Source organism: Erinaceus europaeus, chromosome 4 (assembly GCF_950295315.1).
Source record: "Erinaceus europaeus chromosome 4, mEriEur2.1, whole genome shotgun sequence".
NCBI classification, from domain to species: domain Eukaryota; kingdom Metazoa; phylum Chordata; class Mammalia; order Eulipotyphla; family Erinaceidae; genus Erinaceus; species Erinaceus europaeus.
In genome coordinates, this window is record NC_080165.1 from 50371934 (window position 1) to 50390799 (window position 18866).

The 18866-nt window shown below is 38.3% G+C and overlaps 1 protein-coding gene across 3 annotated transcripts in view; it reads right to left on the reverse strand.

Annotated features, from left to right (window-relative positions):
• PHACTR1 (phosphatase and actin regulator 1) overlaps positions 1-18866 on the reverse strand; it is a 348094-nt gene that overhangs the window by 80135 nt on the left and 249093 nt on the right. For 2 of the 3 annotated variants that reach the window (XM_060189337.1, XM_060189335.1), the window contains exon 5: positions 16993-17199. The exons of the other annotated variant lie outside the window; for it this stretch is intronic. In XM_060189337.1, coding sequence (XP_060045320.1) covers positions 16993-17199 — 207 coding nt within the window. The remainder of the gene's footprint in view (positions 1-16992; positions 17200-18866) is intronic. 3 annotated transcript variants of the gene reach the window in all.

An 18866-nucleotide genomic window follows, 5' to 3' on the forward strand; every position in this document is an offset into this window, starting at 1 on the left:
AAGAGGTCCTAAAAGACCTCTTATAAACAAGAACATCACTATAATACTTGCAATATATCAGAGCAACAAAAATTTATTTTAAACAATGGCACTACAATACATTAAATCCTAATATCAATAAATGTCAATGGCTTAAACTCACCCATAAAAAGGCATAGAGTGGGAGGATGGATCAGAAAACATAACCCAACCATATGCTGCTTGCAAGAATCCCATCTGTCACAACAAGATAAACACAGACTTAAAGTGAAAGGATGGAAAACTATCATACAGGCTAACGGACCACAAAAAAGGGCAAGAACAGCCATTCTCATCCCAGACATGAAAGATTTTAAATTAAATAAAGTAATAAAATATAGGCAAGGGCATTACATAATGATTAGAGGATCAATCAGCCAAGAAGACTTAACAATTATTAACATCTATGCACCCAATGAGGTACCATCTAAATGCGTCAAGCACTTACTGAAAGAATTCCAGAAATACATCATAGTAATACACTAATAGTGGGAGACTTCAATACCCCACTCTCACACTTAGACAGATCAACAATGCAGAGAATCAACAAAGATACAAGAGAATTGAATTTAGAGATTGACAGACTAGACCTCTTGGACATTTTCAGAGTCCTTCACCCCAAAAAACTGGAATACACCTTCTTTTCAAATCCACATAACACATACTCAAGGATAGACCACATGTTAGGCCACAAAGAGAGCATCAGTAAATTCAAGAGCATCGAAATGATCCCAAGTATCTTCTCAGACCACAGTGGAGTAAAACTAACATTTAACAACAAACAGAAAACTATTAAAAGTCACAGAATTTGGAAACTAAACAACATACTCCTTAAGAACCACTGGGTAAGAGATTCACTCAAGCAGGAAATTCAAATGTTCCTGGAAACAAATGAAAATGAAGACACAACCTATCAAAATATTTGGGACACAGCTAAAGCAGTACTGAGAGGGAAACTTATAGCCATACAATCACATATTAAACACCAAGAAGAAGCTCAAATGAACGACCTTACTGCACACCTCAAGGACTTAGAGGAAGAGGAACAAAGGAACCCTAAAGCAACCAGAAGGACAGAAATCACTAAAGTTCGAGCAGAAATAAACAACATCGAAAATAAAAGAACCATACAAAAGATCAATGAAGCCAAATGTTGGTTCTTTGAAAGATTAAACAAAATTGACAAACCCCTAGCCAGACTCACCAAACAAAAAAGAGAGAATACTCAAATTAATAGAATTGTAAACTGTTGGTATGCATGAGACCCCTTCTGTTTCATTTGGTTTAAATCCCCCCTGCTTAACACTATTCTATTTATATAACCACTTCATTCTATTTACATAACCACTGTTAACAAGTTCCACCCTCCCTCCAGGGCATTTGTGGTTCAGTGATAGGATTCTCGCCTAATCTGCCCCCTCTTTGTCACACTCTGATTTTCACCAGTCACTTTTCTCTCCACCCTCTCTAGGTCACATCCTGTTTCCACCTTACTTGGCAAGTATATATAAAGACAGCATTGTGAGTTTTAGAGTACTTTACCTTTGAGTTTAACTTAGCTCGTCTTAGATTGTGCTGTGTCTTGCATGAATAAAGAGATACTGCCTACAGCTCAACCATGAGTCCCTGGTCGTCTGTTACCCGCCTGTGAAGCCAGCCCGGCGAAAACAACCTAACCCATCAAAAACAACAGCAAACATTGGAGGAGATATCACAACTGACACCACAGAAATCCAGAGAATCATGCGAAACTTCTATGAAGAACTATACACCACCAAGCTAGAGAATCTAGAAGAAATGGAACAATTCCTAGAAACATATACCCTTCCAAAACTGAACCAAGAAGAACTACAAAATCTAAATGCACCAATCACAGACAAAGAAATTGAAACCGTTATTAAGAATCTCCCCAACAACAAAAGTCCTGGACCAGACGGCTTCACAAATGAATTCTACAAAACTTTGAGGAAACAGTTTGTAACCATACTTCTTAAGCTTTTCCATAAGATTGAAGAAACAGGAATACTCCATTCCACCTTCTATGAAGCCAACATCACCCTGATACCAAAAGCTGATAGGGACAGAACAAAAAAGGAAAACTACAGACCAATATCTCTGATGAACATAGATGCCAAAATATTAAACAAGATCTTGGCCAACCGGATACAACAACATATCCAAAAGATTGTTCCTCATGACCAAGTGGGATTCATCCCAGGAACGCAAGGTTGGTTCAACATTCGTAAGTCAATCAATGTCATTCACCACATCAATAAAAGCAAAGCCCAAAACCACATGATTATCTCAATAGATGCAGAGAAAGCCTTTGACAAAATCCAACACCCATTCATGCTCAAAATGGGAATGGTATTTATGTACACTCCTAGTAAAATGTAGTCATATAAATCACTAGTTAATTAATATGAGAGGGGGAAAATTAATTGTATGTCTCGAAGTTTTTTAAAACACAGACTGAGTCTTTTTAATATATAGGCTGTGTATTTGATATACGGACTCTCTCAAAAGCCTAGACCAAGTAGACCAGAAGCAACCAATAGCACAGCTATATACAAGATACTGGATACTGTACAGCAAACCCTAACAAAAGGACTTTTCAAAGTTTACCCAATTACCAAATAATGTGATGATAACATTAACTATCGATTGTCTTTTTGAACCCTAAGACAGCAGGAACCTCATATCTCCACTATAGAGCCTCTACTTCCCCCAGTCCTGGAACCATTGGATAGGGCCCACTTTCCCGTATGCCTCTCCCAACCCATATAAAATAATATTGCATCTGCCGATCACAACCTAATCAACACAATTATTGCCACCTCAACATGCTTCACTTCAGACTGTGTCCAGAGACTTCACGTGTGGAATGACAACCCTTCAGCTTCATTACTCGGGTGAGACCTTTCCTTTCATAGTATACTCTAATTCCATCTCAGGTGGTTCACTTTCTAAGAAACTCCTAAAACCTAGATATACATCAGTTTCTGTGAGAGAGAGCATATGTTCACATGGATCCATAAACTAGTGCAAAATATATACCTGAAAGCAGAAGTACACTAGAATTTGCAGTGAGTACCCCCCCAACACTTCCTCTCCACTATTCCAAGCTTTGGGTCCATGATTGCTCAACAACTTGTTTGGCTTCGTATGTTAACTCTCTTTTCAGTCACCAGGTTCCAGATACCATCAGGATGCTGGCCAGGCTTCCCTGGACTGAAGACCCCACCAATGTGTCTTGGAGCTCTGCTTCCCCAGAGACCCACCTTATAAGGGAAAGAGAGAGGCATACTGGGAGTATGGACCGACCTGTCAACGCCCATGTTCAGCGGGGAAGCAATTACAGAAGCCAGACCTTCCACCTTCTACAACCCACAATGACTCTGGGTCCATGCTCCCAGAGGGATAGAGAGCGGGAAAGCTCAGGGGAGGGGGTGGGATATGGAGATTTGGTGTGGGAATTGTGTGGAGTTGTACCCCTCCTACCCTCAGTTTTGTTATTAAATAAATTAAAAAAAAAAAAAGTAACAAAACCCGGAAGTAGTTATAGGTTTAAGTGTGACATAGAAAGGAAGTAAAGGTAGGATCATTGGGGAAAGGTGGGGGAAATAGATATAGATATATAGATGCAGATATAAATATAGATAGATAATAGACAAGATAGATAGCTAGATATAGAATCAGATCATATTAATGAGCTTGGGAGAATTACTGCAGTTTCCAGTAGAAAGAACAGGGACACAGATCTCTGGTGGTGGGAATCTCCACTGAATTTTATAATCCAATGTTAAATCACGAATAAAAATTAAAACAAAAAAAATCACTTACCAAGCATTTTGTGAATGATAAGATTCCTAGGATCTGCATTTGTGGATTTCAAAATTATATTTCTGTCAGAGTACTTCAATAATGTTCAAGACAAGTTTGCATTAAAAAATATGGCTTCTCTATGTTAGCTCTTTTTTCAGCCACCAGGTTCCAGATGCTAACACGATGCCAACTGGACTTCCCTAGACATACGACCCCACCAATGTGTCCTGGTGCTCTGCTTCCCCAGAACCTCACTCCACTAGGGAATGAGAGACACAGGCTGGGAGTATGGATAGACCTGTCAATGCTCATGTTCAGCAGGAAAGCAATTACAGAAGCCAGACCTTCCATCTTCTGCACCCCATAATGATCTTGGGTCCATACTCACAGAGGGTTAAAGAATAGGAAAGCTGTAAGGGGTGGGGATGGAATACAGAGTTCTGGTGATGGGAATTGTGTAGAGTTGTACCCTTCTTATCCTATGGTTTTTGTCATAGTTTCCATTTTATAAATAAATAATTTTAAAAAGTATGACTTCAGGGTGGAGAAGATAGCATAATGGTTATGCAGAAAACTTTCATGCCTGAGGCTGATGTCCCAGGTTCAGTCCTCAGCACCACCTACCATAAGCCACAGCTGACCAGTGCTCTGGTAGAAAAAACAAACAAAATTATTCATAAAAGTTTTACTTCAGAATTTTGTTTTGATCAATAAATAGTCAAATTGTTCCTATAAAAATAGCGTTTGTAGTTTTCCTGAGAGTTTATCCAAATGCATTAGATTATTATGTTTTCCAGTCCAACTTATAAAATTTTAAAAGACATGATTTTATCAACATCACTGAAGGGCTTGGAGGAGGCAGATTCCTGGGTGTTAGAGATTCAGAATGAGTGGTCTGCTTTATAAGTAAGCCCCAGCACACTCTGTCCTATGTGGAGACCACACTTTGAGAAATCTGTCGTAGCAGAAGTAGAAAATAAACCACAAAATCACACATTTGTTCAGCTCCATTAACCTCAGCAATTGCTTCATCTCTTTGATGTTCCATTCCAATCTGTGAAATGGCGGTGAGTTAATATGGCCTAGAATTATTGTGAAAGTTAAAGAAGACAAAGTCCACAAACTATGTAGCATAATGCCTGGCTATAAGTTGTTTATTTATTTATTTTTGTGACCAAGGTTATTGATGTGGCTTGGTGCCTGCATTATAAAGAATCCACAAAATAAAAGGTGGCTTTTTATCTTCCCTCCCTCCCTTCCTTCCTTCCTTCCTCCCTTCCACCCTTCCTTCCTTCCTTCCTTCCTTCTAATTTCTAAACATAGTACAGCTTTAGTTTATGACCTGAGACAAGGAAATGAAAACCTTAGGTTGCCTTTGCAGTTGATTCTTGTGCCACTTAACTGTAGTCTATATGAAGAATGAGATAAAAAATACACTCTTAACCCCACCTTCTCTCCCCTTTCTTTCATTCCTCATACCTAGGTGCCTGTTTCCTCACCTGTTTACTAGTAGGAGTGAGGCTAAGTGTGTGCAAGGTGCTTAGTAAACATTATTGGGTTTCCTCCTCATTTTTTTTTTTTTTGCCTCCATCCAGGGTTATCGCTTGGGCTCAGTGCCAGCACTATGAATCCACTGCTCCTGGAGGCTATTTTTCCCATTTTGTTGCCCTTGTTAGGGTGGTTATTGTTATTGTTGTTATAACTGTTGTTTCTGTTGGATAGGACTGAGAGAAATTGAGGGAGGAGAGGAAGACAAAGAGGAGAGAAAGACAGACACCTGTAGACCTGCTTCACCACTTGTGAAGTGACCCCCCTGCAGGTGAGGAGCCAGGGGGCTTGAGCTGGGATCCTTATGCTGGTACTTGTGCTTCTCAACTCATTTGTCATTATAGCCCTAGAACCAGACAGAACTAAGGGGCTGATTTACTCTGCACTAAAGTTCTGTTTATCATAGTGTGGTTCTTGGAGGAACAGCAATACAGGCTGTTAAGAGTTCATCAGAAATGCAGATTCTCAGGGTCCAACCCAGACCTTCTGAATGGGAATCTGCATCTTGATAAGGTCCACAGGGAGACTCCACACTGTCATGCATACTGGCTAAATGGGAAGTAGCCAGGGCCTGCTGGAAGAGGACATTCACCTTGTGCTTAATCTATAGGCTGGTCCTGAGTGTTCAGAGGCTTTTGATGATTTTTGATGACGTAAAAATGTATGGAGATGTATGGAGATACATCGAGCCTGTCTCTCTTTCTTTCCCTAGTGGGACAGTGCTCTGGAGAGGAGTATGTATCGACCTGCCAATGCCCATGTCCAGTGGAGAAGCAATTACAGAAACCAGACCTTCCACCTTCTGCACCCCACAATGATCCTGGGTCCATGCTCCCAGAGGGATAAAGAATAGGAAGGCTTTCAGGGGAGGGGATGAGACATGGAGCTCTGGTGGGAACTGTGTGGAACTGCACCCCTCTTATCCTATGGTCTTGTCAACATTTCCATTTTATAAATAAATTTAAAAATATAAAAAATTCTCCATACAGACTATCAGAAGACCTGTGTATGAAATAACCCCAGTACAGTCTCTGCTGATTACTAGGAATTCAACAAATACAGTCAATCAATTCTGAAATAAAAACTGTAATTTCTCTGTCTCTTTCATAGGTTTTTTTTTTTGGTAAGGGACAGGATAACGTAAAAATGTTTTTTTGTAAGTTGAAAAACACAATTTGCAGAATCCTCAACAGAACTCTTGCACACCTGGGAGAGTTCAATTAGCCAGGTGCTTCACAGCCAGAGGTGGGGGTGGGGGAAGGATGGAAGAAGGAAAGTAGCAGTGTGTGATCTAATGTGTGGTGGTTCTACATAAGCAGGGAGGTGAAAAAAAAACAACAACAAAAAACAGATGAAAGTCAATCAAGTGGAGCAGAGAGGCTTCCAAAGGACCACTCTAGCAGTTCTCTATGTTGTAAAAAACAAAACACTATTAAAGGAAGATGTTAGGGCCGTCCATGTTCCAGTGCATTCTGCTAACACTTCACACTGCACTGGCACTGAGAACAAGTGGAAAAGAATGTGGAAGAGGGAAGAATAGGCAGGATTCTCTGTTACTAACTAATTGGACAACTTCACTTTTAGGGATCTTAGGTTGTTTCCTTATGAAAATCCAGGGATAAAAATGCCTCCATTACTTTGAAAGCACCTCACTGAAAACCAAGCTTTGCATCTCATTGTTATATCTGATGCCTGGCGTTTATGGAAAGCTGGATGATACACTCACCCTCTAGCATTTTAATCATAGTAGTAGTTGGTTCTGCTGGGACACACACATGGTTCTTTCCTTCTCACTTTGCTTCTGAACTAAATGAAGTGTGTTCATAAAACTGTCTATGCTGATGAAGTAGAAAGAGCTCAAATGACCAGTTCCAAAGAAGAAGAAAATAAGCCCAAACTGTATCACAGAGCCATAAAACCCTACTGGGCTGTATTTCTAAACATGCACAGCTCTAGTTTATGACGAGACAAGGAAATGAAAACCCTAGATTGCCTTTGCAGTTGATTCTTGTGCCACGGAACTGTAATCTATATGAAGAATGAGATAAAAAAAAATAATACACTCTTAGCCTCTCTTCTCACTTGAAAAAATTAACACCTGCTTTAAGAGTGCATTTACAACTACTGGTCTATCAGAAGTACTTGTCAATGATAGTAGCACTTAGTGTCTTAATGAGCAAATGTGCTGAAAGAATGTTTCAGTCATTTGCCACCTTGTTACATTGAGTTAGAAACTCTGATCTTTTCCCATAAATATAGGCATTCACCAAAAGGCACAAAGGACATGTAAGAAGTGCACATAAATAGCCACAGAGTGGCGCTTAATGGGCAAAACACATGATTTGGAAATCTGAGGTCCCAAGTTCAATCTCTGGCACCTTGTGGTCAAAATCATGCTTTGAGATCTCTCTCTCTCTCTCTCTCTCTCTAAGTAAATAAACTTTTAAAAATAAATGAAATGCAAATGGAAAGTCTGAAAAAAAAAAAAGAAAGTCTGAAAAACTCAAGGTAAGACTTTAACATTGCTAATCCACTAAATCAGATTTCTCCCAAGAGTATGAAAGGAATTCATAGCAGTTCAACAATTCCTTTAAATCCACCTCAGAAATTCTATGGCAGTTTAGATATTTTTTTTTCTGGTCAAATGCCTGCAAAGGCAAAATTGCATTGATTGATCTCTTGTGCTGAGAGAGATGGTGTCCAGTGAAATAAGGACAAAGAGGTAATTTGTGTTAAAATCCCACATATGATTTGCTCTCTCAAGACAGTGCACACACAGAGATGACAACTACTACCTACCATCTGTGAGAACCATGTCCTGAGACCTTCTGAAGATTCTAAAATTGACGCCTGTTATGGCATATGCAGCAACAGTACCAGAAACTTACTTTGTTGATGACTCACTCGATTTCCACAAAGAAGCAGGCTTGTTTTTAAAGGCACACACTCCAAGACCTTGTGGGAAAATGGCAACATGTGTAAATATGCCTCTCTAAGTTGTAGATAAAGGACATTTATAAGTCACATGAAGATACTGCCTTTGAAGAACATTTAACTAAATTATTTTTTACATCTTTATTGTTTATCTTTATATTTTATTTATAAATATTATTTTAATATTATTTATAAATATTATTTTATTTAAATATTATTTTATAATATTATTTTAATTATTTTAATATTATTTTAATGAGAGAGATGGTGAGAGAAAGGTACAGAGAGACTGAGACAGACAGACAGGCAGGCAGGCAGACAGAGACCAGTGCATTGCTCACCTCTGGCTTATGGTTGGCTTGGAGATTGAATCTGACACCTCAGAGACTCAAGCCTAATAATCTTTTGCACAATCATTATGTGATCTCCCCAGTCCCTAAGTTAGATTTTTTAAGACAGTAAACATATACATAGTTGTCAGGAAAACTGCTCTCAAAAGGGTTAAAACTGTGGATCTTCCTGTAATTCTGAAAACAAAAAACAGTAGATAGCACCAGTGTTTTTGTTAGAAATTATAAATAACCTAAGTGAATATACAGTAGTGTCTATTTTTGCAGTACTAATTTAGTGCTTGGTGCCCAGAGACACCAGACAAGGAGATTGCCACTAAACTGGTAACTGAGCTATTGAACTAAAACTTCTGTAAGACAGGCATGAAGGACTATGAGAAAGTCTAGAGGTGGACTGTGCTGTTGGAAAAGTCCTGACACATCTTTCTATGTCAAAATGGGTCACAACTTTTCTGACAACCCAATAAAACTGAAAGGTGTATTAAGCTGGCAGGGCCCATTGGGAAGGTCTGCTTTTTGTAAATATCCAGTTAGCATTAGGGAGATGCAGATCAAGATCATTATAGAGGCGAAAACAAACATGCCATCTCATCTTACTCTCTCAGAATTACAGATCAGAATGTGACTGTAGAACAGTGGTAGTATCTATAAAACTAGAAAGTTCTGAACTCTCATTAGCCATGCACTCAGGGGATAAACCTATGAATTTTGAAAGGACTAACTCCTTTCAAATAAGACAAAATACTACATAGAATACATGGAATTATAGAGTGACAGAACATTCACAGTGAAAGCACATATAAGTTCAAGACAGATCTATAAAAATTAAAAAGAAAAATGCAGTTTATCTCTAGCCTTGCACAATAGCTCACCTTTAACCTGTCCAACACGTACAACTCATTCTTTGTTGAAGGAGACACTTAGATTTATTGCCTTTATAGTTATTTTGGTAGCTGATCTATAAAATTTTCGCAAATAGTGTCTACAATAGTATCCCTGTTTCCTCCTAAAATTTACACTATATGTTATGAGAACTAAGACTAGACTATGAAATTTAACCAATGGGTGATTATCCTGTTCTAACCACTATTCTTGTAAAGGGCTGCTTTTTCATATAGATTATCATGTTTCATTTAAACACTGTAGAATGCACAAGAATCAAATTTTAGTTATGGCAGATGTCAGCGCCACGGCATAATTTTCACAGCTTCTCCTGAAGAAACGATTATCCTGCTATGAATTTATGGGCAAATGATCATCTGATTTCTCCTTTCATGTCTCAGAAAGGCTTCACTTCCTCACAAGGTCTCCTGATTTGCTGATATGCAGTGCTAGCAAAGAACATAGTAGGGAGGGGGCTGGGCAGTGGCGCACCCAGTTAAGCACATATATTACCAAGTGCAAGGACCCGGGTTTCAGTCCCTGCTCCCCACCTGCAGGGCGTCTGCTTCACGAGCGGTGAAATATGTTTGCAAGTGTCTAATTTTCTTTCTCGCTCTCTTTTTCTCCTCCTCCTCTCTCAATTTCTCTAACAACAACAACAAAAAGTCTATGCAGTGAGTCCGGCAGTAGCGCAGCTAAAGCGCACGTGGCACGAAGCGCAAGGACCTGCTCAAGGATCCCCGTTCGAGCACCTGGCTCCCCACCTACAGGGGGGGGTAGCTTCACAAGCCGTGAATCTGGTCTGCAGGTGACTGTCTTTCTCTCCCCCTCTCTGTCTTCCCCTCCTCTCTCAGTTTCTTTCTGTCCTATCCAACAATGATGACATCAATAACAACAGCAGTAATAACTACAAAATAAAACAACAAGGACAACAAAAAGGAAAATAAGTAAGTAAATATAAAAAAATTTAAAAAGTCTATGTGGACCATCACTTGACCCTCACTACTTGAATTTCATTAAAGTTACATTTATACATCTTCATATAATTCATCTTACAATAGTCTGTGATTGCCTCAAACTCCTAGAAATGACTAGAGAATACACATTGTGGATTAAGTAGCACTGGCAGAATACTTAATGCATACTGGGTGTTCAAAATTTAAGAGTCATTTATCCTTAAAAAGGAAAAAAAAATTCAAACATTCTACTACTTGGATAAACCTTAAGGACATCATAATACTAAGGAAGGGAAAACACTGTATGATCCCAGTCACATGACGTACAGCTGTTAAATTCATAGAAACAATATATAGAATTATCAAAAAGAAGAGGGAAGTAAATTTTTTTAATGATTATAGTTTTGATTTTTTTATGTGTTCATTGTGGAAGATTAAGTAGGGAAATTGGTACAATATAATACGATTATAATTAACATTGCTGAACTATAACTGAAAAATGGCTAACATTTTAATTTTATGCTTGTATCAAAATAAGAAAAAATTCAATGTGAAATAAATTGAATATATAATGTAACAAAACATAACCAAACTAAAAAAAAAAAATAATAAGAAGGCTACTTTTACTACAACCTTTGCTGGGATAATAGAGGCTAGAGCAGAAAGAACCCTTTTAAAACATTTTTGTCAATAGTTTACATGTGTATCAAGAAATGAATTTCCATATTTTGATAAAGAATAATAAGACTGAACAATTATGAATAAGTATAAAGAGTAAATTCCTTATTCCTTCTAGGTATCAGCTACTAAAAAGTGAAAGCATTCATCAGATTTCCATCTAGCTTACATTCCAATTTTTCCCCATTTGAAAAGACAGATAGGGGCCAAGGTCATAGTGGTTTAACCTTTGGTTTCTTGCACTATCAGAATAGAATACTGACAAGGGAACCAAGCTCAGAGGCAAAGGTAACAAGATTGTTTGTAGGGTAGCCAAAGAGACTGATAGAGGAAAATGAGGAGGAGGCTGAAGAGGGAATGGGGGAAGACATAAAGACAGAAAATTGGATAGCCAATGGAGAAACATAATGAAATTAATGATCAGAATGTGACTGTAAAACAGTGACAGTGCCCAAAAAACTAGAGAGGGAGTTTAAGTGGAACTTGAAAGCTCTGAATAGAGGATTCTCATTAGCTATGTGCTGGGGTTAGAAAATCTCTATGAGCAAGGATACCATTTGTTAGGTGAATTCCTAATTGCAGATACTTTAAAATGCTGAAACTAGCAATCAACCAAGTTCTTATAGTACAGTAAGTTTCTTTGCCTTTCATGTTATAAAGATAGTACAAGTAAGCCCTGGGTAGGTTCACATTAGCAGAAAGAGTTGTGGAGAGAAATCAGCATAGTTTTCTTTCTTTACTGAATTGTCAGTCTGTAATTGTGGTCAAATGCTCCCTATTATTACTTGCCCCACATTTGATTCTTACAGACTGTCTAGTTTTGACTTCTTCTTCAAAACTCCACCAACTGTAATCTTAAGAAAATTACTTACTTATTTTTTGAAAGACTGAATTATTTGTCTCTTAGTTATATAAAGATGTAGACTTTGCAATCTCTCAAAACAGAGTAAAATACACAACAGAAAATAAAGAGCTCATAGAAGACTAAGGATTCATTGATTAGGTATCACGGTGAAGATGGTTATAAGTGAAATCTCTGGAGTAAGACAAAAGCCCCTCTTGACATTTATTATGAAACCATTACTGAGTCCAAACCTTCTCTGAATTTCATTTCCCTCCCCTATGAAAAGGAGGGAACAGTGATAATAGCATCTCCCTTAAATGACTCAATAATGCATTGTAAAGTTCTCAAAAAAAAGGGGGGGTAGTTGTCATTATTACTCAAGCATGAATGTCAGACTGTGAAGTCAATTATCATTTAAGCTACTTATTCCTCATTTAAAAGGTATCTATGGGGTACCTATTTTGAACACCTTATGCAAAATGAAATATTTAATACTTGAGTTTCAGGGCTTAGCTGGAAAAATATGATAAAGACTTAGAAAAATAGGAGACAGAAAGGTTTTTTTTTTTTTTGCATCAATCACTTTATTTCTTTCTGGGGTCACCTATATTCCAAGAAGAATAAATTATGAAGATCAGTCATTTCAGATGATACTCTTAATGCCATAATGCCACCAATACTACTAGGTACTATATAGTATGTAATAGATAAAAATCTGATGCCCAGTAACTTCTGACTTTGTGTTACACGCCACTGTGTATGATGATACAGGAAGACTTGAGATGGTAGAGGAGGATGGTAAGGTAAGAAAGACAATTTTGCAGAGCAAAAGAGCTTTTCTCTATCTGACTGAAATACAGACATTAGTAAGACAAAGAGTCTTCAAATAATTATGGCTTTCCTGGTAAAGTAAAGGCAAATGCCAAAGCAGTTATTTCTGCACATCTGTCTTTGATAGTGTGTCTGGAAGTGGCCCCAGTTCAGGTTCATGCTGTCTTCAACATTCCTTCAGACTATTAACCACTGCACTCCCTATTAATCATGTTTAGTATCTTTCAAATTGTTCTACTTCCTTTCAAAATTGTCAACAAAACAATGAAATTGAGAGCATGCTAAAACTCTTAAGCCTCTATTCAGAGTTCTAATAAGTCTTAGTTTATTAATTCATTTTGACATGGCCCAGATGTCTCTAGAGTAATTAGTAGCAGAACAGGGTTAATGTAGCTGCCTCATGGTGATGAAAATTCATAATGACTGATTGCTCACTTACAGAAATCAAGCAAGTTTAATTGAGTTTAAACCCAAAAGGATAACATTACACTCATGCCCCATAAACATATCCACCTCTCTTGTCTTCATTTTATTTAAGAGTCCACCAGCTACAATATTATTATACCAGGTAAGGGTTATTAGCTTTTATATATTTGTCTCCATTTGAATCAAGCTATACGAAGGTGAGGGCTTACAGATAAATAAAGTCCACTCTCTTCAGAAAAGTATAAGGGACACCAGAGAGATTGGACTAATTTCTATATTTTCATATATCATGGGTTCTGTGGAATCCTGACTAAGTTCAGAATTTATATAGCTGAAGCTCACTACCTTGATCAATTAGAAGTGTAGATAAAAATAAAGACCATTGTTAAAAATATTACCAACTCTTTTTTAGAAAATCTAATAACATTCTTTCTCTCACCACTCTATCAATTAAATATCTGTTACCTCATATTTCAGTAACTGGGGTTGTCTCTAATATTGTCCCTCTAAGTCAAACCATCCAATTTAATTGAACCAGTGACTGTGGTGAGTGAGACAATAGCCTGACCTTGGTGGTATCTTTCCTCTTTTTGCTCATTGTACACAGCAGTCATGGATATATTTTTAAAGGCTAGTTTTCATTCTTACCTGTCTTCTACTCATAATCTCCAAGTGCTCTCTGCTCCTGGTACACAATGATGGACCTAGTTTGGACCTAATTTCATAGACATCTATCTTGGTGAGATGAAAAATTGTACTCCAGTGCCAACAACATTACTGTAAACCATTAACCTCCTAATAAAAAAATAAAGAGAAAAAATCTCCAAAGGCATTTCATTATTGTAGGAGTCAAATCTAAATCCTTATGTGTCTTCTCAAATGAACCTCTTAGTATTTTCTGTGATGTCTCCACCCCAGCCCAGACACTCCTTGCAGCAATAGTATCACTTCTAAGTCATTGTCCAAAATATCTCCTGAAATGCTCTTTCTCTTTATAAATTCCCTTCACATTTTGTAAGTCATCTCAGCTTCATTCTTCTCTGGTAACTCTTGACCAGAATGCACTAAACTATAATCATTGCTCCAGACAATAGTCATTTTAGTACTATTTCATATATAAAGTCACTAAGATGTCATATATCTGTATATGTTTTAATATCTCTCATCACATTCTGCTCAAAAGTAGATATGCTGAATAAATAAATAACACTTATAGGGGTTTATTGTCCACTATTTAATCCTTCTGAAGGGGTATTTTATATCAAAGTCCTAAAATGAATATATCTTTTAAAGGAGCATGATTTATTTCTAGAATTAGAAGTAGTAATTCTACAAATAAATTAACATAAACTCAGAAATGCTTATAAAGATGTAGGAACACTGTAAAAGATGTCTGTTTTTATTCCCCCAAGTATAGAAGGTAGAGCCTCCTTAAGGGATAAGTTAAATAAATCCTGACCTGCACACCAAATAGCTAACAAAATCACTTTGCAGAATATTTGCCAACATGAAAATCAGTTCAGAAGGTATCACTAAGGACAAGAAGCAGATGACAAAAGTTTATGCACAGCAGGCTCTTGGATAATGACAATTCATTATAACGTGATGAGAAATGAAAACAACCTATTCCACGCTGGGACCATTCTTTTCACATTTGAGTATGCTTTTTCTCACACCATAATGATGAGTATGCTAGGTTCACTGGTGTGTCTCAGTTGTCCCAATATGAACAAGTGAGTACGTGCTGTGCTGTGATAGCAGGGTGTCCTATGTAAAGTTAGGTCCTGCCTTGTGCCCTAAGCTGCTGGGATAGCTTCTGGCCACACTGAACTAGAATAAGTGGGTTGGAAAATGAATGAGTGCAAGGGATTAGAAAATGAATGAGTACAAAGGATTGTTGATATTAGAAGTATTTTAAGATTTATTTAGAATTCTGATTTAGAAATATGTCATAGGAACTTAATTCTTGCTTGAATCAATTACCCTGTAGTAAAAACTGGTTTTGTTATTCTTTGTTTCACTTAAAACAGCATTTTCTTTATTTTTTAAAAAGATTTTATTTATTTATTAATGAGAAAGATAGAAGGAGAGAAAGGACCAGACATAACTCTGGTACATCCGCTGCCAGGGATTGAACTCAGGACCTCATGGTTCAAAGTCTGGTGCCTTAGCCACAGCGCCACCTTCCGGACCACAAAACAGCAGTTTCTATGAGCCAATTGAAATTAAATAAGGACTTGCTATATTGAGTTATTTGATTTTTATTTTTCATATTTGTATTTATTATTGGATATAGAGAAAGAGAAATTGAAAGGGGAGGAGAATAGAGAAGGAAAGAGACAGAGACATCTGCAGCACTATTTCACCACTTGTGAAGCTTTCTCCCTGCAGGTGGGGACTAAGGGTTTGTACCTGGACCCTTGTGAATTATAACCTGTGCACTTAACCAGGAATGCCACCACTTGGCCCAAGGTATTTGATTTTTATTAGTTAGATGGACAATAGTTTTCTGAGGAAAGTTTTTTTTTTTCCTGAGGAAAGTTTTGAGGGGCCTTTTTTTTTTCTTTGCAATTTTCCATACATTGAAATTCTGAGGCACTGAATTGACATGTTACAAATGGTTTGATTAGCATCTCTAGATGGAAATTTGTTCTTGTGAACCACACTGACTTGGATGGGTGCATTCATATAAAAGTTTGACATAAGCTTAAGCTGGATTCGAAACTCAGCACCAAATGAGAGAGATCTTGGAAACAACAATGATTGAACTTGGAAAGCAGGGTGTAATCATGTCTTCACTGCAAATTATTGCCAGCCCTGAAAAAGCCACTAATTTTTTAAATTGAACTTCTTTTTTAAAATATACAAGACAACATTGATCTCTTTCTCCATCACCATTCATTCGTACAAAAATGCATTGGAATCAATTAGAGGCTCTATCTAAAGACAGTGAACATATTGTAAAGTAGCTGGCTATCAGTATCAAGCGGAATCATTATCAAGAGGGGATAAACAGCTTCTGAAATCTTCAGTTCCTAATGATACTGCCTTTATTCATCAAAGGGCATCATATTCATGTGTTAGTGTACAACTAAGTGTGGTTTTCAATAGGCCCAAATTAAAAACTGGGGGTAAAGTTATCAAGTTATCATCACTTAAATATAGGATAGCATTCCTAAACATATTTTATAAGAATTTCCCATAGTACCTGCATTGTCTTTTATTATTTAATTCTTTTTTAAAAATAGATCATATAACATATACATCTTGCTATTAAAATTAGTGAAATATATTTGGCTTCAGGTCAATAATTTTAAGACAAAAAATGTCAAACCTCAACAAACTCATTAGGAATGGGACAAGGTACAACTCTTTATCTTTGTAAAAATACAGATGTTAAATCTAATCCATTCAGATGGGCAAATGATCTTGAATTAGTCACATAAATACAATGTACATTTACAGATACATATGCTTGAAGGCTCTTGGCTTATGACTGGCAGGTGCATACTGAAAGTTTTTTTGACATAAACATACAAACCTTGGTCATGACTGAGTGTATCAAGACACACACAAAACACTCAGACATCCCACAGAGCCACCTCACCAAAGTGTTCTATCAGGTCTCATAGTAAAAAAAAACAAGCAAAGAGCAATCCCTTGAAGGGAAGGCAGGGCTGCAGGCCCCCAGAAGACTTACCTGTTAAGTGGTTGGCAATCCTGGTAGTGGGTTTGGGAGGCAGGGCAGGGGGTTGCTTGAGTAGGGACAGCTGCTTCACTGGGGTCTCCTCATGGTCTCCAGAGAAAGCAGCAGGTTTTTTGGGGGGCAGTAGCAGGACTGGTTTGGCTGAAGGATCTTGGGACAGGAGGAGTCCAGACTCATTGGCAGAGGGACAATCTTCAGACACTGAGGGGACAACCACAGGACACACAGGACACATTACACAAACGCACCACCATAGGCAGGGCCAATAGGCAACACAGGACAGGACACAGGGTTAGTGACACAGCAAAGAGCTGTTGTTGCAGGTTGTTATGTATGTTAAAGAATGGCTATCAGAAATTGAGTGTGTGTGTGTGTGTGTGTGTGTGTGTGTGTGTGTGTGTGTGTGTGTGTGTGAGGGGGGGGTGGAGAGGGAGAGGGAGAGAGAGACTGTGTCTGAAGTGGAGGGTACAGAAGCAGAAAAGTAGGGGGCCAGGTAGTGAAGCACCTGGTTAAGTGCACATAGTATTAAGTGCAAGGACCCACACAAGGATCCTGGTTCAACACCTCCCCAGCTCCTCAACTGCAGGGGTGATGCTTCACAAGTTGTGAAGCGGGTCTGCAGGTTTCTCTCTCTCTCCTTCTTTATCTTCCATCTCCTCTCTCAATTTCTCTCTGTCCTATCCAGTAAAATGGAAAAAATGGCCTCCAGTAGCAGTGGATTTGTAGTGCCAGCACCGAGCCCAGCGATAACCCTGGAGGCAAAAAAAAAAAAAAAAAAAAAGCAAAATGGGAGGAGAAAAAAAAGACTTTTCAGGAGTCAGGCATTAGTGTAGCAGGTTAAGCGCAGGTGGCACAAAGCAGAAGGATTGGCATAAGGATCCCATTTTTAGCCCCAGGCTCCCCACCCGCAGGGGAGTCACTTCACAAGTGGTGAAGCAGGTCTGCAGGTGTCTTTCTCTCCCCCTCTCTGTCTTCCCCTCCTCTCTCCATTTCTCTCTGTCCTATCCAATGACTACAGCAATAAAACGACAAGAGCAACAAAAGGGAATAAATAAATAAATAAATATTTTTAAAAAAAGAGAGAAGACTTTCCAAAACCACTCAAAGATTCACCACTTCAGCTTTGGTGTTTGCAGAAAAAAAAATTCTGTGGGGGCTCTAAAATGGGACTTATGGAACCACAGTAACAATCAACAAATGGCAAGTGTAGTAGATCAGGGATGAAGAGACCCCTCTATGAAACAAACCAACACTGGACACTGGCTCCCTCCATTGGATCTGTCTATGCTTTGCTAGGGAGGAAGAAAGTGTGACTTCGATGGATTCATTTTGGCCTAGTGGGTCTTGTTGAGTTCTTACTCCTAGGTCTGGGGTATGAGGTGGTGAACATGCCCAGATAGCTAATGTCACAGAGGGCTGCCTCCACATGCCTAGGCACTACTTCTCTAGGTCCTGGAGCAGAACTGGCAGTGGCCTTGATGAGTGTTAGTGTGGTGAGGGAATTTGGGAGCACCTTCTTATACCTGTCAGTTCTGAAAGTTTTGAGAAATCAAAGGAGACTCTAAGTGAATACTTTTACTACTTCTTCTCTTGTTTCAATAGTCATTTTTCTTTCCTTTTTTTTTTTTTTTCTGTGCATTGGGCTCACCCTTCTCCATTTTCCCTCTAGGGTTGAGGACCTGTGACTGGCTCCAGTCAAGAGCTGTCATGGGTGGGAGCACAAGTCTTCCTATCACACTGGCAGCCTGCTAAAGACAGATGAAACTCTGACTTCATTGGGATGATAAACCTCACTGTAACAACCAAACGTGTATGATTCCACAGTTGCAAAGACCATTAGCTAACGTAATAATTTACTGCTTTAGTTG